General features: G+C 42.5%; 3 protein-coding genes across 3 annotated transcripts; all 3 read left to right on the top strand.

Moving 5' to 3' along the window:
• The first annotated feature begins 341 nt into the window (after nt 1–341).
• LOC117032090 (interferon alpha-4-like) lies at nt 342–1,115 on the top strand. The gene has a single exon (XM_033123263.1). The coding sequence runs from the start codon at nt 561–563 to the stop codon at nt 1,095–1,097; it is 537 nt and encodes a 178-aa protein (XP_032979154.1). The 5' UTR covers nt 342–560; the 3' UTR covers nt 1,098–1,115.
• Nucleotides 1,116–7,716: 6,601 nt separating this feature from the next.
• Nucleotides 7,717–10,187, top strand: LOC117032087 (interferon omega-2-like). Its single transcript, XM_033123260.1, has one exon. It carries the CDS (start codon nt 9,603–9,605, stop codon nt 10,185–10,187), a length of 585 nt encoding a protein of 194 aa, XP_032979151.1. The 5' UTR covers nt 7,717–9,602.
• A 7,007-nt stretch (nt 10,188–17,194) lies between these two features.
• LOC117032093 (interferon omega-1-like) lies at nt 17,195–17,713 on the top strand. Its single transcript, XM_033123267.1, has one exon. It carries the CDS (start codon nt 17,195–17,197, stop codon nt 17,711–17,713), a length of 519 nt encoding a protein of 172 aa, XP_032979158.1.
• The last annotated feature ends 4,308 nt before the right edge of the window (nt 17,714–22,021 follow it).

The following is a 22,021-nucleotide window of genomic DNA, read 5'->3' as shown; positions in this document are numbered from 1 at the left end:
AGTGAAATTAACTTGAATTACGTTAAAGGAAACATCAATAGCTTTTAAATTTAACGTGCAGCTTAAAATGTTTACCTATTCATTCTTAATCCTTGACGGAATAAATAGAGTAAACTTTACACTTTCTTTTTTTTATATGTAAAGCACAGATATACATGCAGTACATACATATATATCGTACATCTGTGTTAACTTTTCTTTCGTGATTCACTTACGAAAACATATGGAAGACTCTGTGGGCAAGGAGTAATATGAAAACTAAAAGTTTGCATGGCGCTGATCTAAAACGTGTAGAAAGTGCATCAAGGAAAACAAAAGCAGATCTGGAAGACTATGGGCAAGGAGTAATATGAAAAATAAAACTTTGCATGGCGCTGATCTAAAACGTGTAGAAAGTGCATCAAGGAAAACAAAAGCAGAAGTAGAAAGGGGACATTCAGAAACTGGAAATTCGCATGTCCCCTACATAAGACACATGCACAAAGGAAGGGTTTCAGAGCCTGGAGACAAGGTGTGTAGGCCCCGGGCTCAGCCAGGCCAGCAGCATCTGACAGCCACCAATGGCCCTGCCCTTCTCCTTCCTGATGGCCCTGCTGGTGCTCAGCTGCCACTCCAACCGCTCTCTGGGCTGTGACCTGCCTCAGAACCACAGCCTGCTTAACAGGAGGGCCTTGATGCTCCTGGCACAAATGAGGAGAATGTCCCCTTTCTCCTGCCTGAAGGACAGACGTGACTTTGGATTCCCCCGGGAGGCGTTTGGTGGCAACCAGTTGCAGAAGGCTCAAGCCATCTCTATCATCCGGGAGATGACCCAGCACACCTTGGACCTCTTTAGAATAGAGGGCTCCTTCGCTGCTTGGGACAAGACCCTCCTAGACAAATTCTGCGCTGGGCTTTATCAGCAGCTGAATGACCTGGAAGCCTGTCTGACGCAGGAGGTGGGTGTGGAAGGGACGCCCCTGGTGAATGAGGACTCCGTTCTGGCCGTGAGGAGATACTTCCAGAGAATCACCCTCTATCTGCAAGAGAAGAAATACAGCCCTTGTGCCTGGGAGATTGTCAGAACAGAAATCATGAGATCCTTCTCTTACCAATGAACTCGTGGGGAAGATGAAGGAATGAGGAATGACAGCTGGTTCAACATGGAGATGCTTCTCACTGAGTAATAATGTCACACTTCCTCGTGTTTCTCATGGCAAAGACTGTCTGTTATCTTGTGTTGTAATCATGACAAAAGTGCAATCAATTTGTCGCAGATTTTCAAGAGTTTTAGGTAACATGATGTTCAACTTTAGAGGCCCTCGTCACTTATAGATGCCCGTGCTGATGGATCTGTTTATCTATTTTAATATTTATTTATTCGTAATAATTTTTTCATATAGTGTCTCGCACATGCATCTTTACATCGTGGTGATACAATAAATATGTTCTTTCTATTTAGTTCTTTACATTTGTGATTCTTTTTGTTTATTATGATTTTACCATAGTAAAATTCTTGTAGTAGTTTATTTTTAAAAGAAAGATCAAGCCTGAACGTGCAACTTGGTTTAAAGAATGGATCTCACAAATCATTTACCCATCGTATTACATTCAAATTTAAGGAAATTCTTGACTTTCTCTATATCAGGTTGTGTTTTACGCTGAGGATTCAGAGGTGAACAGAAGGAATAAGGTTCCTGCTCTCTTGTGTCTTTGATTCTTGTGGGGCAAGGAACGTAAAAGCAATGGTCAAAATTAATGTTATGTTCAATGGTGTATTGAGAAGAAGGAAAAACAAATGAATTCTCTCACCAGCATATACTTATATAACGTGTCTCTTTCTAGCAAATTCTTAGGACCTGTATCCTACCTTTCAGTAACTGACCTAAAAAGAGGCAGCCGGACAAAGCAGAATTCTGTCATGAACTCTGGAGAAGGCTGAAAAATGATCGTTCCTCATTTCACAGAATTGTCTTATTTTTTCAGTGATGAAATGGTGGCTTGTACTCATATCTGAGAGAGCGCAATAAATATCCAGCAAAAGCAGAGCAGCAGGGTAGTTAATGGCTCCAGCATCTGGCACATTCCAGGATATGCTCCCATAGCACAACACTTTCCTTCCTCTCCAGGGTAGAAAGCCCCACAGCCCTTTGTCATTCAGGCTTTACCTCTCAGCCCATTCACACAACTGCTTTCTGTTCCCTTGTGGTTTCAGCTTAAACATTTCCCTAAAGAGTAGAACATTACAAGTAAAAAGCAAAAGGGCATCACATTTCCAGGTTTTGCAGAAACATCTGCATGAGAGGCTTTCCTTAATGTCCATTGAGTGTGATGCAATAGTAGCTGTAGCTAGAAGAAAACAGAAAGTGGATCCAGCCTGGGGGTGGGCAAAGGAAACTCCTCTCAGGAGAAACAGCTCCCTGGTGACCCAGTGGAACAAGTGCAGAGACCAAGACTGGGGGACAGGCTTCTGATCCTGGCAGATGCTACCACTTCTTGGGGATGTCCCTTCATGCTACTAAACACGGCTACTTCTTGGTAATGATACATTCTAATGCCGTCATGAGCCTGCCTGTTGCCTTCCCCTGTGTCTATTACAAAGAGAAAGAGTGTGAGTCTCTGGTTCCAGGCTGGCTGGACTGTTTGGACCGGGCAGTTAAAAGGACAGAGAAAGGTGTGTTCCCTACCTACAACCTACTGTGCAGAGCAGAGCTTCCCTGTGAATCACCCCTTCCACACACTACAGGACCCTGGGGGCAGGTAGAGCTGCCAATCCGGGAATGGAACTCAGTGCTAATCAGGACAATCTCTTGAATCATTGATCATACACCTCTCAATAGTACAATATTAGTTTCACAGATTTACTCCTAACATCAGACTATTACGAAATAGAGAAATGTTCTCATTGTCATCTTGGAAAACGAACTTGAAATGTCTTTCACTCAGTGGTAAAACCTCTGCATACGTAGCAAAATGGAGAAGCCCGATAGAAGCTAAGGATTGTGAATGCATAGTGTCATTGTTCCTGCGAGCTAGTGACATTTTATTTATTCAAATGTCTCAATTGTGGTAGATGTTGACAGGAATTTTTATGATGAGCACAATATCTTCCCTGAGGCATTTCACCAGGAAGTATGTGTGATTGCTCAGGTGGCAGGGAGCCCCTGCGACTGTGGAGGGGCCAGCCATCATTCCTGGGGTAACACGCTCAACGTTTGGATTTGCTGCTTTCCAACTTGGGATTGGCCAGGGCCGTAGTTAAATTTTCAACATATTTCTGTCCTGTGCGGTTTTGTTCTCCCCTCTGGAGGACAGAGTATTTCAGAAGATGCTCAATGACTGGGAACATTTGGATTCCCAGAGTATTCGTGAGGGTTTTCTAGAAGAGGACCAACAGGTTGGATACCTTAGGAAGGCTTGGATTTCTGAGTCCAAAGGCAGTCTGTTGGCAGAATTCCTTCTTATCTTGGGAGGTCGGCCTTTTTCTGAAAGGAATTTTAAAATATGAACTTTTCAATTGCCTGAAATATGCAATATAGGATTCAGTATTGAATCATATTCTGCCAGCAATTATGTGTGATCCTGGGGAATTTAGAAGTTCTTTGAGCATCACCTTCCTCAAATGTAAAATAAGGTGGAAATATTCCTAGAGTTATTGTGAACATAAAACAAACTAACACATCTTCAAACATGTTCACAGTGTTAAGGCTTAAATATGGTAACTGTTTTCTCATCGTTTTTTAAGTATAGGTATACGAAGATCTGACAATTAAATATGCACATTTATTGCAACAATTTATTGCAACAGACCTTTTTTTGACATGGGTGGGCTATTCATTATGAATTTGTACGAACTGGACAAACAGTTAACCTAGTTTACTGTTTAGAGGTGCTGAAAAGGCTGTGTGACAGAGTTAGACGACCTGAGCTTTTCCCAAATAATTCATGGCACTTGAGTAAGGACAATGCACCAGCTCACATGGGGACTATCTGTCAGGGAGTTTTTAGCCAGTCAACAAATAAGTGTATTGGAACACCCTCCCTAACCACTTCATGTGGCCACCAGTGACTTCTTTCTTTACTCAAAGATAAAGAAAATATTGAAAGGAAGACATTTTGATAACACTCAGGACATCAAGGGTAATATGACAACGGCTCTGATGGCCATTCCAGAGAAAGAGTTCCAAAATTGCTTTGAAGGGTGGACTAGGCGATGGAATCGCTGCACAGCTTCCCAAGGGGAGGACTTGGAAGGTGACGGTACTGATATTCAGCAGTGAGCTATGTAGCACTTTATCTAGGATGACTTCACGACTTACTTGTCCTACTCGAGTATCAGAATAGTGAACTCTCCCATCTCTCAATAACTACCTGCAAAGCACGACAGTGTAAAAAACAGAATTCTGGGAAGTGTTAGGAAGACTAAAGTATAGTCACTACTCACATCAAAGTAAGCATGTACAATAAGGAAATAACGACTTGCATAAATGGGTGGAAGAGAAGTTAGTCTGTAAGCAGGAATGAATCTCCTATGGTACGTGTAATAATACGTGGCACTCTTCTGTCTTCTTTCCTTGCTTTTCTGAAGTCCCTTGCCCTGTTCCCATATCAGAATCACTTCCTTTTTCTCCAATGTAGAAATTCCCAGCGTGCTCTCCTCACTTACTCCTTCTTCAGCTGCACTGCCCACCCATACAGCTGTTGCCTCCCCTTTTGTTTTGTGGTTTCTCGTCATTCATTTCCCTTTAGAGTATAAAGCCACCAATTAAAAGCAGAAGTGGAATGAGAGTTCTAGGTGTTTCAGAAACGACTGCTATATAACGGACTAGTTTTCTCCTTCGGATGAATATTTTTGGAACTGTGAATGTCCCTGTTACCATGATGTAATGGTAGCTGTAGCTAAAAGGAACTAGAAAGTCCGGTGGATTTTACCCTGGGGGTGATTAAAGCATTTACAGGGGAAGATCGCCACCTATTGGCCAAGAGGGACAACGACAATCACCAAAGGCTGCAGACCGCAGGCTTCTTTCTGTTCCTGCAAGAGTCTGATCCTCACCTACTTCTTCAGAGCTACAAAGAGGCTCTGTCCTGAAAAGATCCCACCCCAATATTTGACTAAGCCCACTTCCTTAGCTGTTGTATCTTGGAGAGGGAGAATCCCCCAGCTGCAGGCAGAGCCCGTCCGCCCTCTTTGGACAATGGGCAGCTACCTGCACAGAAATGGTCAGAACATGTTTCTCGCCTCCAGGCTTCAGCTGGCAGCGCCTCCTGAATCATCACTCCTTTGCTGTCCTTTCAGGCACTTGGCACTGAGAGCCTGTCAGTGTGGGTGTGCCGAAGAGAGGAAATTGAGAAATATCTCCTTTTGGAAGGGGTATGATCACTTCCTTAAAAGTAAGTTGGCAGCTTTTCAAATTCATTCCCACTATCAGATCACGTCGCTTGACTTTATTATAATCAGGAGAAAATTCTCATTGTCACTTTGAGTAATGACTCCACTTGCTTCCCTTCCACCTTGACTCAGTAGTAAGAGAGCACAACTTAAAGGAGTGTCAGAGAGTATAACTGTTGCCAAACAACAGCCCGCGGAGTACGCATTTGGGTAGAACGGAAAGGTATTAAGGGTATCCAGACTGTGAATGAACAAGTTCATCAGGAAGTGGGTATGAATCGCTCAGGCAGCAGGGGTCTCTCAAATCTTTGCTTCAGTTTACAGACTCAATCTCTAGGTTGCTCCTCTCCAACTGACGGGTTAAAGGGCTCTAATTCACATGTTAAACGATGTTTGTCTTGGTTTTTCTTTATTCCTCCACCTTTTGTAGGGGACCTTGCTGGAGGAGGACTACGAGGACATTTTTTTGGATTCACCTGGCTCTGAGTTTTTGATTGCCTTACATCTTTCAAATGATATGTATGATTCCTTCCACTCATGGTTGCTGATTTTTTTTTTAACTGCACCTTTAATTTTTGTGGTACTTGTTATTTCCATTATACTACTATTAGGGCGTAAAAGGTTTGGTCTCATAGTGTCACCTTGCCCTGGAAATCCCCATAGCCCTGTCCTGTTTCACATCCCAGAGTTACTAAATATTCGAAAGTGTTGGAGGACCAAGCTGCAGGGCTGCAGGGCTGGGGAAGGGGGAGTGGGCGCTGCGCAACCCGCACGCCAGGTACGGGTCGAGAAGCTGAGCGGGTCTTTACACCCCCAGGCAAGAGAAGGGACGCCCAGTGCCAAGGATGGGGTGTGAGGGATCACCGTGCAGCCCCAGCTGGAAGCCCTGGAGGTGTTCCAGCCTCCCAAGCAAGATTGTGAACACGGCCCCGCCTCCACCGTCCCTGCCAGCTCAGTCCCGCGTGCAGCGGTCCAGGTCCCCCTGACGTCAGTCCAGTCGCGCACAGAAACGCAGTACAGACACCGAGCTCTGCCCACCCGTCTACTCCCAAGACTTGGGAAAGAATCCAGGCAAGCATTCGGGCATCTGGTAGGCAGTTCCACCTCTGATTCCATCACGAGGACGCTGCGCCGGCCGCGGGACTCACATTTGCTCCCAAAACCACCGTGCAAATGTGGAAACGTGAAGGAGTTGAAAGTCAGCGGCAGCTCCAGCTCGTGGAAGGAGAACAGAGACGTTTAAAGCGTGGACTGCAGCAGGCAGGTCCTCAGGAGGAGGAACAGTCGAATGGAATGGACAGCACTGAGTCAGCTGTTTCTCCAGGTCATTCCAGATCAGAGGGGAGAAGAGCACGGAGTCCTCCCACGGAGACATGGCCAATAGCAGTGTCCCCAGCACCCTTTGCTCTGATAGCACAGCAGCGTGCTGAGCATAGGAAGGGACGCGCGTTCCTCCAGTGCCAGGTGCAAACTTCTGTTTCAGTTGACAGTAAAACCTACTCCCTTATAACTATTTAAAAGGATTTTTGTTTACTTTTCCTTAGAAGTCAGACAACTCAGATACTTATACAAACCACAACCCTGTTGACATACAAAACAACAGACAGCAATACTTTGGCATTTGAAGTGGAGCTGGAAATACTTCATCACTTCACCTTCCCTGCTCGTGTGATTTCATGGCTATCCCTCTCTATGGTTCATACATTTCATGCCTATTTCAGTCTTTCACTTTAACAGGTCCTTCTAGACAAGTCATTATTTCAAGTCTCCTTTAGGTTTTGACCTTGAATCTTCGGTACCTTCAGAAAAATGTATCCCTCCAGATTTATATTTCTCTCCAAACAGATTCATAGATGAGTGCCATCCAAACAGGGTTATTGAGATTATTGAACTAATAATCTCAAAGGTCTTAGAATAGTGGCTTGTCCATAGTTGGCCTGAGATAACTTTCGGTGTTATTATTTAAAAAGCCATCATCATTCTTATCCAGATGAAGAGCTGAACTTCTTCTTAATTCCCTCCGTTAATTCTAGATTTCTCAAGGCAAACATTTAATTGCCTGCGTGGATTTCTTTAGTGGGTAGAGTGCTCAGGCTAGGGCTCATATCCACAATCCTGCCCGAGAGGGTTAGTGTTCTGGCAACTGGGGTTCAGGGGGGCAGGCTCTTGAGAGTGGGTTGGTGTGATTCCTCCTTTCTCTCCTCAGAGCTCATCACACGTGAATTCAATGGAAGAAAAATGAAGTGGCTGGTCTTGTAACGCGATGGCTGGTCATTGTCCCGGGAGGTACCGTTCTGTGAGCCTCTGGCAGAAGCAGCCCTGTCCTGATTCTGTGTCATTCAACACTGGCTTCCCTGCTTCCACTGCAATAGGTCAGGTCCCAACTTGGCTACCCTGAATTTGGTAACTTGCACTTTGCCATTTTGTCACCCAAAGAGTCACTTCCCTTCTTGCACTTTCGGGACATTCTGAATTACTTTTGTCTTATTTTTGTCCACACACAACTGTCAAGTTTTGCTTTCTAGGAACGTTGAAATGAGAAAGAAAAAATCTGAAGTCGGGAAAATTATAGAGAATCACAGTGAAGCCCCTATGCCCTTGTTTTACTTTCCCTTGTTTGTATTAACTGCAGTATGAAACAGAAATTATGCCACAGGAGCGAGACAGACAATGCCCAGTATACTGCTGTGCAGAAAAATAAGATATTTAGATTCTTGTTACTGTTGTTTTTTAAAATTTAAAGTGAAATAGCACGCATAAGTAAAGGAAAGAAGGCTATGTCTCCCTGGCATAATAGCCCAGGCTCATGCCCTCTTTACATGAGACAGAGCAGTATGAACAAAGAGGCCCAATAGAAACATGCGGACTGAATGAACAGCTGAAGTTCACTAATTTCTGTCCCGTAAGCTTCTGCTGAGAGACGTCATCATTCGATCTCCTGTGACCAGCTCACCAATTTTGAGCATAACGAGTGTCCAATAATGGAAATAAAAGAATCAGACAATAAAAGCCATACTGGAAAAATAAAAATTCTTTGCCTACTAAAGGTGAAATGATTACAATTTGATAACTAGTTCCTCCACTTATTTAGAAAAAATAAACTTTGGTATCAGCACTGAGGACTGGTTTCACTCTTGATACCTGGGCACATGGGTCAGGAGGTCACCAGTGAGAAGGAGGGTCCTCAGCGCATCCAGTGGGAAGGGCCCGGAACCTAGAAAATTCCTTATTTTGCCAACAAAGACAATCTCTTCACAGCAGGGGAATCCTAAACTCCTCAGGATGTGGTCAGCCTGCACTCAGGGAGTGAGTGGGGAGAGTTTGGAGTGGGGACTGTGTCACTTCAGAGGGAGAGGATTTCTAGAGGTGATACCTCCCTTGTGAATGAGGTGCTCCTGGGAAAATAAAATTATCTTGGTGTTAGAATCGCCAACCTACATGCACCAGAAAGAACCAGGATTCCTGCTGCAAGTATTGGCACGACCTGAGGAGCCCTATAGACCCGTCACACAATGGTGGAAAGCAGGGCAATGTCTCTGTTAGTCGTGACCTTGTGGCCCTAGTGAAGCGTAACCACATGGACCTGCATGAATGTGTTCTAGCAGGAAGAGAAACATCCCAGGAACTTACTCACTAATGATCATCAGCCTCGGCTGTGAATAAAAGAGTAACAAATCCCAGTCCTGGGTGCCACAGAGCTTATCTCCTATACACCGTGTGGTAAGTACCTAACAAAATCCACAAATGCACAGGGGTGAGAGAGCCTGTCTCCCTCTGTAACTAAAGGAAGGAGGTAAAAATGTTGCCCAGATTCAAGGCCAAATTTTGTTTCTAATGAGAGGAGCAATATTTATGCATTAAAAATGTACATGATATGTGCATATGTTTGTGCATTTACATACTTACTCACAGTTCTGACTTCTGGACAAGACGTTTCTCAATTGATTGATAAGTATCCATTTCTATGGGCTCATTTGTAGTTTACCAGGAAACTTCAACTTCCGTTACAAAATTAATAGTGCAGACTGATATTTTCTTAGAGCAAATGGAGAAGACACAAATGAAAACAAAATAACGGAAGTGAAAGCCTAGTGAAATGTTTAGAAAATGAAAAGGATTGTGTTCCCTATTTAATGGCCATGCTCAGAAAGAATGTCATCAGAGGACCTAGAGGCCAAGGTTCATCCGACGCTCAGCTCAGCCAGGCCAGCAGCAGCACCCACATTTCTCCATGGCCCTCATGCTCTCTCTCCTTTCGGCCCTGGTTGTGTTCAGCTATGGCCTCGGTGGGTCTCTGGGCTGCAACCTGACTCTGAACCATGATGTGGTCAGCAATGAGAACCTCCTGCTCTTAAAGGAAATGGGGAGAATCTCCCCTTCCCTGTGTCTGGATGACAGAAAAGACTTCAGATTCCCCCAGCAGGCAGTGAATGGCCGCCAGGTCCAGAAGACCCAGGCCATCTCTGTCCTTTATGAGATGCTCGGGCAGACCTCCAGAGTCTTCCTCAGAGAGCAGTCCTCTGCTGCCTGGAACACGACCCTGCTAGAAAAGCTCCGCCATAGACTCCATCGGCAGCTGGAAGACCTGAAACCCTGTGTGGTGCAGGAGGTGCGACAGGCAGAATCTGCTGCTGGGAAGGACCCTACAGCGGACGTGAAGAGGTACTTCTCGGGCATCCGTCTCTACCTGAAACAGAAGAAATACAGTGACTGTGCCTGGGAGGTTGTCAGAGGGGAAATCATGAGTCTCTTCCCTTCATTAACAAGCTTGCAAGAAGGGTTAAGACAGAAGGATGGAGACCTGGGCTCACCTTGAAATGATTCTCACGGATGACTGTGCCACATCATACATGCACATGTGTTTGGTCCTTTCAAAGGGCTCTTCTTTCTGCTTCAGTCAAGAATTGATTGTATTTAATTCAGCAAATATTTTGTCAGAGTATTGAGCTAGAACGTGTTAAAAAATTCAGCTCCAATGTCATCAGCCCCGAAGAAGTGACTGCTGTTATGCTTGTTTGTCTGTTTGTTTACTTATTTATTTAATTTATTTCTCTATTTATTCCTTCTTCTAGAGTCTATCATATTTATAATATTTAAAAACCATATGTCATTACATGTTCATTTTTACATTGTATTAAAATTTATAAAACTTGTTTACATTTCCATGTGTATTTTGCATTTTGTTTGTATTAATTACTTGTCAAAGAAAACTTGTGAGTATTTAAAATTCTGAGATCGTAAATCTTATTTTTTATGTAAATCTACTTCAAAATAGATTTTGTCCTAAGAGAACAGTTATTGTTAAGTCCTACGGAACAGTTCTACCACTTGTCATAAAATGCCTGCCAAAAGCCGGAATTCTGTGGAATTGAGAAGAGTTCTGGAACACATGGAAAACGTTCAGTACCCACGTCAGAAGTGTAGCGGATTTACACTCCCTCAGTAAAGAGCGGTGGGTAGAGACACGTGAGAGGAGTCATCCAGAATCAAGTGGGAAAGATGAGCGGTATGATTGGCTGATCCCTGCCCCTGGTGTCTTCCGCCCACCCTCCTCCCAGTCCTGCTTTCCTGAACGCAGTCAGTCCCTTATACAATCGCTTCACTCCCTCCACCCTGCTACCCACCCTCACAAGTGCTCCGGTTCCCTTGTGGTTTTAGGTTCAAGGTTTCTCGTTACAGCAGCAAACCACAAAACAAAAATTGAAAAGGAGCTGTTTTTCAAAGTCGTTGTAGGCAGTTTCGTTTCCATGAGCGTTCTGATGACTATTTGGGGGACCTGACTGAATGCTATCGTTACAATGATGAACTTGGTGCTGAAAGTCAAAGGAATCAACTGAGCTCAGTTCACTGCGTGGGCTAATCAAGTCCTCACCTAGGAAGTGCGCCCTCCGCTGGCCACCTGGGAAAGGCCGGGACATGGCGAGATCCAATGCAGGAGGGCAGGCTTCTCTTCCAATCCCCAATCTTACTCCATCCTGAAGATCCACTTCCGAAATGAACAGCAGGCTGTGTGGGTCAAGAATTGACCTCATACTTGAATACAACACTTTTGTAGCTTATATCATTACAAAAAGAACAAGTGTGCAGCTTCAGGCAGGGCAAGGCTTCTTTGCACAACGGGCCGCTCTAAAGAGAGAAGGGATAAAACTGCATTTCCTGCTCCAGCCTGCTACTAACTATCCTTATCCACACTGTGGGCTAGAGCTGTGCAAAGTGGGCGTGCAACTGCTTTGGTGTTTTAATTAACAGGAGGTGTTCTAGTTGATGGTTTTAAATATCAGTGTGAACAGTAAATTTCCAGCTTCATCAATTCATTCCAAATATGTGGTTCTGTCTGACTGATTGGAAAAGATAATCATTATCACATGGAATGATGATATTGGCAGCTCTTCCAAGTAGTCAGAGTTCAGATATATTTTCTGAACTGATAGAGAATTCTAGTGTTGCCGCCTGACAAGCAGAGGCTTTTTCATTGAAGTGTAAGAATACTGGTAGAATTCCGGAGGTGTTTCTACAACCTACACAGTGTTGTACTCGACATAGTTCCCCAGGGATTTTGTGTGTGTGTGTGTGTGTGTGTGTGTGAGTGTGTGAGTGTGTGTGCATGTGAATTGTTCACGTAGCGAAGAGAGATATCAGTTTGGGAGGATTTCTTGAATCTTTGCCTCAGTTGACCTCGCCAATGCTTTAGTTTGCTCTCTATAAATTGTGGGTGGAGAAGATCGTCGTAATATGTTAATACATTTTTGTCCTTTATCTTCCTCTTCTCTACTACTTCTTCTGCCTGGACGAGTTTAGAAGTAGGAGAAAGTCTTACCAATTCTGCACTTCTTCTGTGTCTGTCTTTGATTCCTAAACATCTTTCAAATATTATGATCCTTTCTAAATGGGGTTTTGAAGAAGATACTCATATGGTACATATATCATATCCATGACTATGTATATGCAGACTTAGATGTGTATACATAAACATCTACACATACATACATAGGTGCATAATTTTATTTACTTTCATTCACTTTGTTCAATTATTATGTTCAGTGTGGAAAGCTCTCCTAGCAATTCCTGTACTGTCATTTCTCCTAAAAACCTCCAGAGTAGCCATATCGTGTTCATTCTCTGGGAGTTACTAACATACTTTTATGATAATGTATTAGAAGTTTACATATGGTGGAAAGTGTTGGAGACCCGAGAGGCAGAGCTGGCTGTGGCCGAGGCGGGGATGAGAGCCGAGCCGCGCTGCCCTGAGCTAGCTGCCCAGCCCTCACAGGTCCTGCCTTGACCCTGGACTTCAGCTGCCCCAGATACGTGTGGCTGGGGCAGGGGACCAGGGAGACCCAGGTCACAACTGTGGGGGCTGTGGATGTCTGTGGAGAATCCCTGAGCAGTGCCAGCTAGAGGCAGCCTAGTGTGAATGTATCCATGCCTGATCCTCCCTTCCCATCTAGGGCAAGACAGCACGTGTGTGAGTGTGTGTGTGTGTGTGTGTGTGTGTGTGTCTGTGCGTGTGTGTGTGTGCGCCCAACCAGGCACAGAAACAGTAAAGGTAGCTGCAGCACAGACACGGCCCACACGTCTACACCACACGAGCTGGTACGGAATCCAGGAGCACATTCCAGACGTTTAGCTGGTTTTAAGTTCCGATTCCACTAAAAGGAGACTGTACCAGTCACATGAGCTCATTGGCTCAGTAAACCAAAGCAAGCATCAAGATCCGTGAAGTGTAAGAGCCAGCAGCAGCTGGAGAACTTGGAATGTAAGAACTGGGCACACTTTGGTGCACAGGGCTCTTACATTTCAGGTTAAACAGAAGATGTCAAGTGTGTTAGTTACAAGAAGTTACAGACGTGTTGTTTGTCGACGCTGGTGGTCTGCTGGTGTAAACTGTGATCCTGGTGGGCGGTTCCCCTTATGGTTGTCTCCCTCCAGCTACACTTTTAGGCCACTTGCAGGGTGGCTGTCTGTGGACCTAGCCAAGTTGCTCCGTGAAAGTCGCCACCACAGACACTGTCCTGGAGAAAGGATGTTCAGATCCTCAGCAGCCTCTTTGGTTCTTAGGAACAGTGAAATCCCTAGACGGTTGCTTAGAGCTTGGACTGGAGTCAGAAGGCCTAAATTCCAAACTGTTGCTATGATTGGGGAAAGTTCTTTCATCTCCCTGTGGCTCTGTTTCCTTCTTCATAAACTGGGGTTAATAAAAAGACCTGTATCCGCCCATTCTGTTAACTGATATGCACTAGAGTGACTAGAACAATACGGACACGTGAAGGTGCTTGAGAAACACCTGTTTTATAAATACATGTGCATTCAAAGGAGTATTCAGAGCCATGATTCGCAAGTGCTTAGGACAGACCCTCGTCCATAGCAGGTGCTCAATAATGTCATCTGATTTTAATAGTCAGATACCATGTCAGCTATATCATCGTCTTGAGTATTAATGATATTGAGATGACCCACGTTTATGAGTGGATCCGCTAATCATGTGAAATGCATATTGAAACGGACTAATATCCGTTATTCTGCCAGATCGAATTAGGGAATGAGAAGTTTGGTGGTGTTATTTCAAATGAGTCTCCAGTGAGTTTGTTGGCATGATTTCTCCTCCTTGTGCCCAAAATGATTACATCTGGGGGACAAAATGACAGAGGAATCATGAGGCTGGTTTTGCACAGCTGACGGCTGGACTCCGGACTAGAATCACTCTCCTTTAAGTCCCCGCCAGAGTAATCGGCTCTTTCTTTCCTTGTTTCCTTCTACTGGCCCTTCATCATTCCCTTTGCTATAAGCCTTAGAGTCCAGTTCCATTGCAGCTAAATTATATTTTGTGGTTTTGACATGCGAGGGTCAGCCTTTTGGTCTATTCAGGCCTTCAGATGGTTAGATGAGGGCCACTGAGGTCAGGAAGGGTGATCATTCCGCTTCCCTCAGTCCATCTACTGAAATGTTAATCTCATGTCAAACCATCCTCACATACACTTAGATCGTTTCACCAAATATCTGGACACCCCGTAGTTCGATCAAAATGACACAGAAAATTCATCATCACAAGATTCTAAAATATTGTGAAGCCTAGTGGATTGGTAAACCCTGTATCTGCCTAACCCCACGTCCTTGATTGAATGAGGTTATATGATTTCAGCCTGACATAAAGCCAAGTATGAATATTCTCTGGGACACCGTGGGAGTGATGAAAGCGTTTAAGTAAGTTTTGTTTTGATCAAAAATATCTTTCCCCGTTACAATGAGAAAGTAGCACAAGGTTTATATACACTTTTTTTGACAATTAAGATCACGCAAGACATCTATATTATGAGAAATTGCGTGGACTTGATGGATACCATGATTCCCTCCCCCAAGGTAGTTTTGTGCTATCAGGACAGATCAAGGGTTAACACTAAGGGTTAATTCATGCAGTGCTCTTCATTCTGTCACCCAAGAGGTGTTGCCTGCACAGAGGAGACAAAGTGCTTGGCAATGTGGATTCAGGGAAAGTAAGACAGGGATGCTGACTGGTCTCCAGGGAGCAGGGAGGACAGACACTAAAGGCTCCATTAGGATTAATGAAGTGCGAGCATGCTCAGTGCAGTTCAGAGCAAAGGGAACTGATGAAGAGGAGGGACTGGAAGTCAGCTGAAAGCTTCACTTGCTTCAAAAATCTGTGGCTCCTGAATTGAAATGATATCAGATTTTCATTTCCGCTCTTAAAACACCGAAAGAACTTTACTAGTGGTCACATAGGAAATTGTAAAGGTTAAACAAAAAATTTGCAAAGGACAGGCTGAGAATCTGAACATAGCGAGTGATGGCTGCCTTTAGTATTAAGGTAACATATGGTAATCGTATAGTCCATGTTCAGCCAAGCCAAGAGAAACTTTCATTGCAGCTCTTTTAACACTGTCGGGTGTGTGCGTGGTGAGGTTCCCCAGTGGAAACTCTAGGAGAGGGGCTTGTATGTAGGACTTTGAAGAAACAGGCCCTAGTTTCCACCCTTAGATCGGTGCCTGGCACGTTAATTGAGGGAAATCTTACAGCACACTTGAAACTCTCTGCAGAAAACCAGAATGGAGGAAAGTTGTCAAAGGCAAACAAAAAAACAAATGGCTGCTCTATGAATCCTATAAATGAGCTAAATAATCCCTTCCCTCACCCGCAGATTCAGAATACCTCTGGTGATATTATGTTAAGGCACAGATCAAATTAAAAAGTGGTAAAGACCAGGAAAACGGTAAAAGAATTAAAAGGGGGAGGGGTGGAGAGGATGATGGGAAATAAGACATTCTGAGATTTTCAGCCACTGAAGATCACAACACTCTAATTCAAAAGCCATCTGTTGGATTAATACTGGGGTAAAGTGATTATGTTCCCCGGACACGGAAGTTGAGAAGGCACCAAATCTAAGTAATGAAGATAAATACTATTTTCATTCAAAGCTAAAAAATGAAAATTAATGCTGAAACGTCCATGATGAACAAAATATCAAAATTTAAAAGACAAGAAATGACCTTGTATTGCGAGGCCCTGAGAGTCTTACAGAGGAAGGGGGCCCCATACAAGTAAAATTTTGGCAAGTTCCATGCAGTTGCTAAAATTCTGAATACCAAACGTTAATTCATATAGTTCTCTTCATTGTGTCGAAAGAAAATCTAACTGTCCTCCACTGCTTTTACACAACTCTAACTTTCCTTTTTAACAGCATTGTCAAGGTGGAGTCCTATGAAAGCTGTTTCAGTAATGTCAAATTCAATAAAAATTATTGAAAATTGTCACGGAGTCACCAGAAATTGTCAAACACGAAAACAAGTAAAGAAGTAATCTTGAAAATAGTAATGAGTTCACTTCCCCTACAGCCAAGAAAGTAAAATTATCTTCAATTCTTGTTTCGGTGTACATAAAATACAGTTTCAATAAAGTTAAGTAAAATACTGTCTTAATAGTCCTAATGTTAAAAAACATTTTGTAAATGTTACGTTTGGCATTTCTTTTCAATATTAAAGGATTTTAATCTTTTAAAAAGTTTAATTAAATGCTGTTTTAAGTTGAGATGTGAAACATATTTTCAACATTTTACCTTTGATATTTTTACTTAATGTTACAATATTTCAATATTTTGATAAAATGCGGATTTAATGTTCCAACTTTTCATCTTTTCAATACTTTACCCCACCACCTTGTAACGCTGTAACGTTGAAAAGTCACCATGAAAGTCACAAAGCCTGTCCCGGGCGCACACCCTTCCCGGGCTCGGGCCCCCAGGGTGGCCGCGTCCCCACTCACTCCGATGGCGTCCCCAACGCTGTCCTGTTACATCCCTTGGTTTCCGTGTTCCTCCGTCTCTGAATCTGTCAGCATCTCGCACAGACACTGTCCCGAAGCTGTAAAAACGACTCAACGTGTGCGGATTCCGAGCCTCGAATCCCTCAGTAAACGGATTCTTTGTAAAAGTGGCCTCGCTAGAGTTTCTGTGCGAAAGGAAAGCACAAAACTGGGGGAAAGCGCAGCAAATGCGAGCTTCTGTGCTCGGTCCCTAAGAAACATGTCCCCGGCGAGGCCACGGCAAAGCTCCGTCTTCAGCCCTCCGGGCCGCCGAAAGGGACTTTTCTTTCCTGCACTATTAAAGCAGCACGGAGTTACTTCCTCAATGTGGCCGTGGACTTTTCTCTGCGCGACCCGACCGACAGAAAGGCTGCCGAGTCTGCGTTCGCGCGCCCTCTTGCGGCCAGCTCGAGAAGCACGCTTTTCAGAGAACCCACGGAGGACCCTTTGCGCTGTGGAGCGGTGCCCGCGCTCCCCCTGCAGGACGTCTAGCGAATCGTCCAATTCGCGATGGCCCGTATCTCTTGGTGGCTAGTGGCAGGAGTGATGCTGGGCTCCATCCCGGCTTGTTCTCTTGGCGGGGACCTGCCTTGGATCCACAGTCTAGTAAAACGGGAAATCTTCAGTCTTATGGGACAGCTGAAAAGCATCCCCCCTCACTTGTGCCTGAACGACAGAACCGACTTCCGATTTCCTTGGGAAAGAGGGAACATCACCCGAATGCAGAAGACACAACGCACCTGTTTGTGTCTCCTGATGCTCCAGCAGATCTTCAACCTGTTCAGCACAGACAAGAGCCCTGCAGCTTGGGACCACACGCTCCTCGACAAACTGCTCTCTGGCCTTCATCACAGTGTGGAAGAGCTGGGGCAGACGAAAGAAGAAACTCTGCTTTGTCCCGACTATTTGGGAATTCTTATCCGGAGGTACTTCTTCGGGATCCTTAAGTATCTGAAGAAAAAGAAATACAGCTCCTGTGCTTGGGAGGTTGTCAGAAGTGAAATTCAAGTGCGCCTTTTTCTCATGTAACAACCCTCAAGCAAAGTCCGCAAACAAAGAAGAAAGTTATATTCGTGACTCTCTGTTAGATGACACTGTTTGCTAAGCCTCCAAACACTCACAACTCACTTTTCGGCACCAGCTGAGAAATTCCTGAAACCAAAATCAGGGGCTTATTTAAGAAAATCAATTTAAATCATGATTCTACAAAATTATACTTAGGGAAAAGAACTACCTTTTCAAATAAATAATTTTATAATATAATTTTGATAATCTTTTAAGGGTGTTTTTGGGGGGATTTCGGGGGTCAGGACAGCATTTGCTGTCCAAAGTGTAGAGTCCATTTTTGGGGGGAGGAAGGTTAATCAGGATAGTGCTTTGTTAAACACATTTGTCAGTTAAGTTAATGGTAGCTGTTCTACGTGATGAACAGAAAACCATTCAGAAATTGATCATTATAAAAATTTACCTTTCCTTTGTATAAGAACACAATGCAATCTTTCCTCAACAGAAGTCTCTCTGGTTGGTTGTTCTGCAGTGATTCAAGGTCATGGGTACTTTCTATTGTGTGACTTCAGATTTTCATTTCCACTCTTAAAACACCGAAACAACTTTACTAGTGGTCACATAGGAAATTGTAAAGGTTAACCAAAAACTCGCAAATGACAGGTTGAGAATCTGAACATAGGGAGTGATGGCTGCCTTTAGTATTAAGGTAACATATGGTAATCGTATAGTCCATGTTCAGCCAAGCCAAGAGAAGTTTTCATTGCAGCTCTTTTAACACTCTCGGGCGTGTGCGTGGTGAGGTTTCCCAAGGGAAACTCTAGGAGAGGGTCTTGTATGTAGGACTTTGAAGGAACAGGCCCTAGTTTCCACCCTTAGATGGTGCCTGGCAGGTTAATTGAGGGAAATCTTACAGCACACTTGAAACTCTCTGCAGAAAACCAGAATGAAGGAAAGTTGTCAAAGGCAAACAAAAAAACAAATGGCTGCTCTATGAATCCTATAAATGAGCTAAATAATCCCTTCCCTCACCCGCAGATTCAGAATACCTCTGGTGATATTATGTTAAGGCACAGATCAAATTAAAAAGTGGTAAAGACCAGGAAAACGGTAAAAGAATTAAAAGGGGGAGGGGTGGAGAGGATGATGGGAAATGAGACATTCTGAGATTTTCAGCCACTGAAGATCACAACACTCTAATTCAAAAGCCATCTCTTGGATTAATACTGGGGTAAAGTGATTACGTTCCCCGGACACGGAAGTTGAGAAGGCACCAAATCTAAGTAATGAAGATAAATATTATTTTCATTCAATGCTAAAAAATGAAAATTAATGCCGAAACGTCCATGATGAACAAAATATAAAAATTTAAAACACAAGAAATGACCTTGTATTGCGAGGCCCTGAGAGTCTTACAGAGGAAGGGGGCCCCATACAAGTAAAATTTTGGCAAGTTCCAAGCAGTTGCTAAAATTCTGAATACCAAACGTTAATTCATATAGTTCTCTTCATTGTGTCGAAAGAAAATCAAACTGTCCTCCACTGCTTTTACAGAACTCTAACTTTCCTTTTTAACAGCATTGTCAAGGTGGAGTCCTACGAAAGCCGTTTCAGTAATGTCAAATTCAATAAAAATTATTTAAAATTGTCACGGAGTCACCAGAAATTGTCAAACACGAAAACAAGTAAAGAAGTAATCTTGAAAATAGTAATGAGTTCACTTCCCCTACAGCCAAGAAAGTAAAATTATCTTCAATTCTTGTTTCGGTGTACATAAAATACAGTTTCAATAAAGTTAAGTAAAATACTGTCTTAATAGTCCTAATGTTAAAAAACATTTTGTAAATGTTACGTTTGGCATTTCTTTTCAATATTAAAGGATTTTAATCTTTTAAAAAGTTTAATTAAATGCTGTTTTAAGTTGAGATGTGAAAAATATTTTCAACATTTTACCTTTGATATTTTTACTTAATGTTACAATATTTCAATATTTTGATAAAATGCGGACTTAATGTTCCAACTTTTCATCTTTTCAATACTTTACACCACTACCTTGTAACACTGTAACGTTGAAAAGTCACCATGAAAGTCACAAAGCCTGTCCCGGGTGCACATTCGTCCCGGGCTCGGGCCCCCAGGGTGGCCGCGCCCTGACTCCCTCTGATGACGTCCCCAACGCTGTCCTGTCACAACCCATGGTTTCCGTGTTCCCTTGTCTCTGAATCTGTCAGCATCTCGCACAGACACTGTCCCGAAGCTCTTTATTTGTTTATTTGTTTATTGCAGTTCTAGTATCTCTCATTTTTATATTTGAAAATGATATGTGATTACATGTTCATGTTTACATTGTATTAAAATTTAAAAGCTATTTTTACCTTTCTGTGTTATTAAGTTTGCAATTTATTTATTAAATTATTATCAAAGGAAATTACTTGAATTTATTATAAAATAATAAATAATTTACATGCAGAAGTCTTATTGGCAGTTGGGAATATGGGTCTAGAAATGCTACGGGGACGTATTAATTTGGAATTCCTTACTGCATATCTGCTCATGAGGGCATCAGAATGCATGCGGTCACCTATCGAGTGGACAATGAGACGATGACCTAAACCTAGTCTTGCAGACCCTAAGCATTTCAGGGTTGGGCAGAAGAGAGTCTGCAAAGGACAGTGAGGTAGAGGGGCAGTGAAGCTAGAAGGATAAATAGGGAAGAGTGGGGTGACACGTTACTGAAGGGAAGGAGTGTGTTTACAAGACTGAGTGGTACTTGTAGGGCAGGTGTGGAAGAACTATCCCAGTGGGCCTGAAAACAGACACCATTGGTGACCTCAGGATGATCTGCTTTAGTAGAATTAATGGGACGGAAACCAGGAGGGAGTAGGTTGACAAAGAAACACAAGAAAGAGAATTAGAGATACTGTGTATAGAAAATTAGCTTCCTAAGCTTGTTTGCGAAGTGGAGCAGTGCAGTAGATGGTACCTGGAGGAGAATGTGGGTTAACATGCCCGTGCACATTTTCGTTCATGTTTTCTGAGAGTAATTTGCAAAGAATAGATGAATTGGCACAAAACATCTGAACATTTTCAATGGCTGACTTATTTGACTTAAAACTATTGCCTTCTTAGGTATTTAATACATTGCTTATTTGGTTAAAAGGTAATTTATCATTGTTTTAATTAATATCCCTTTGTAGCGAATTTCAGTGGTAACCCATCATTTATTCCAGTTTTTTTTGTTGTTGGCCGTTTACATTATTTATAATTTTATAACTTCTAATGATCAACATAAATACTTTTCTATAAATTATAGCCATATTCTTTTGATGGACACTTGCTTTTAATTTCACCTGCCTACAAAGAGCTGGACAGTTCCTTGTGCGTTTCTCCAAGCGCTCCTTAGGATGTAGGACCAGGCCTCTTCCTAGTCATATTCCTCTTCTGATTTTATACATATTGAGACCCCTTTCTTATTAATCCATTTTTACATTAAATTTGCTATTCCATTGGCAGTTTTAAAAATCTATGGTGTGAGATGATAATCTAAATTGCTTCCTGTTAGAGTGTCAAATTTCCTAGAATGTTATACTGATTGTTAATTCTTTCCTTATTAGCAACAGATACATCTTCACTCTAAATCTAACTAATTCTGATAATATAACTATTTCTTAGATTGTTTGCTTTATTAATATGATTAATATGATTAATATGATTAATATGATTACTAAACTGTATTCATTTTTATACTTGTTTTACTACTGATATTTTAAAACATTTATAGTTGAGGTAGCTAAGATTAAGAATTCCTTTCTATTTTTAGTATTATTGCTTGCATTATTTCCTGCTTAACTTTAGAATTATTCTATAAGGTTGAGAGCACTAACTTCACTAAAGTCATAAACACTTGTGGAACCCCAAGTGGTTATTTATAACAAAGAATGAGACAGCTAATAAAAATGAATGAAACTGGATCGGAGAATTTTTCTTCCAAAACTGAAGGTAAGAACAATATTTAAATAACATGCAGGAAAAATTACATTGCCAAAATAAATAAATAAGTAAGTAAGTAAATAAATAAATAAAATGAAATAATAATAATAAACACCCCAACAACCATGGAGCAAAAGGGAGTTTAGTGACTGTATAAATTCAAAATTTAAAAATGTTGACAGAAAGCTATAATCGGAGACTTAAGGTGTCATCCATACCTCACAATATAGGATTTAGCATTGACTTACCCATTCGGCCAGCTGGTATGCACATATATGCATAATTTTACCTTTTGTTCATTTTGTTATATTGTTATATTTAATGTGATAACTTCTAGGCAGT

Source organism: Rhinolophus ferrumequinum, chromosome 12 (assembly GCF_004115265.2).
Source record: "Rhinolophus ferrumequinum isolate MPI-CBG mRhiFer1 chromosome 12, mRhiFer1_v1.p, whole genome shotgun sequence".
In the NCBI taxonomy this organism is placed as follows: domain Eukaryota; kingdom Metazoa; phylum Chordata; class Mammalia; order Chiroptera; family Rhinolophidae; genus Rhinolophus; species Rhinolophus ferrumequinum.
Note: the sequence above shows the minus strand (reverse complement) of the source record. Positions and strands in the feature narration are given on the sequence as shown.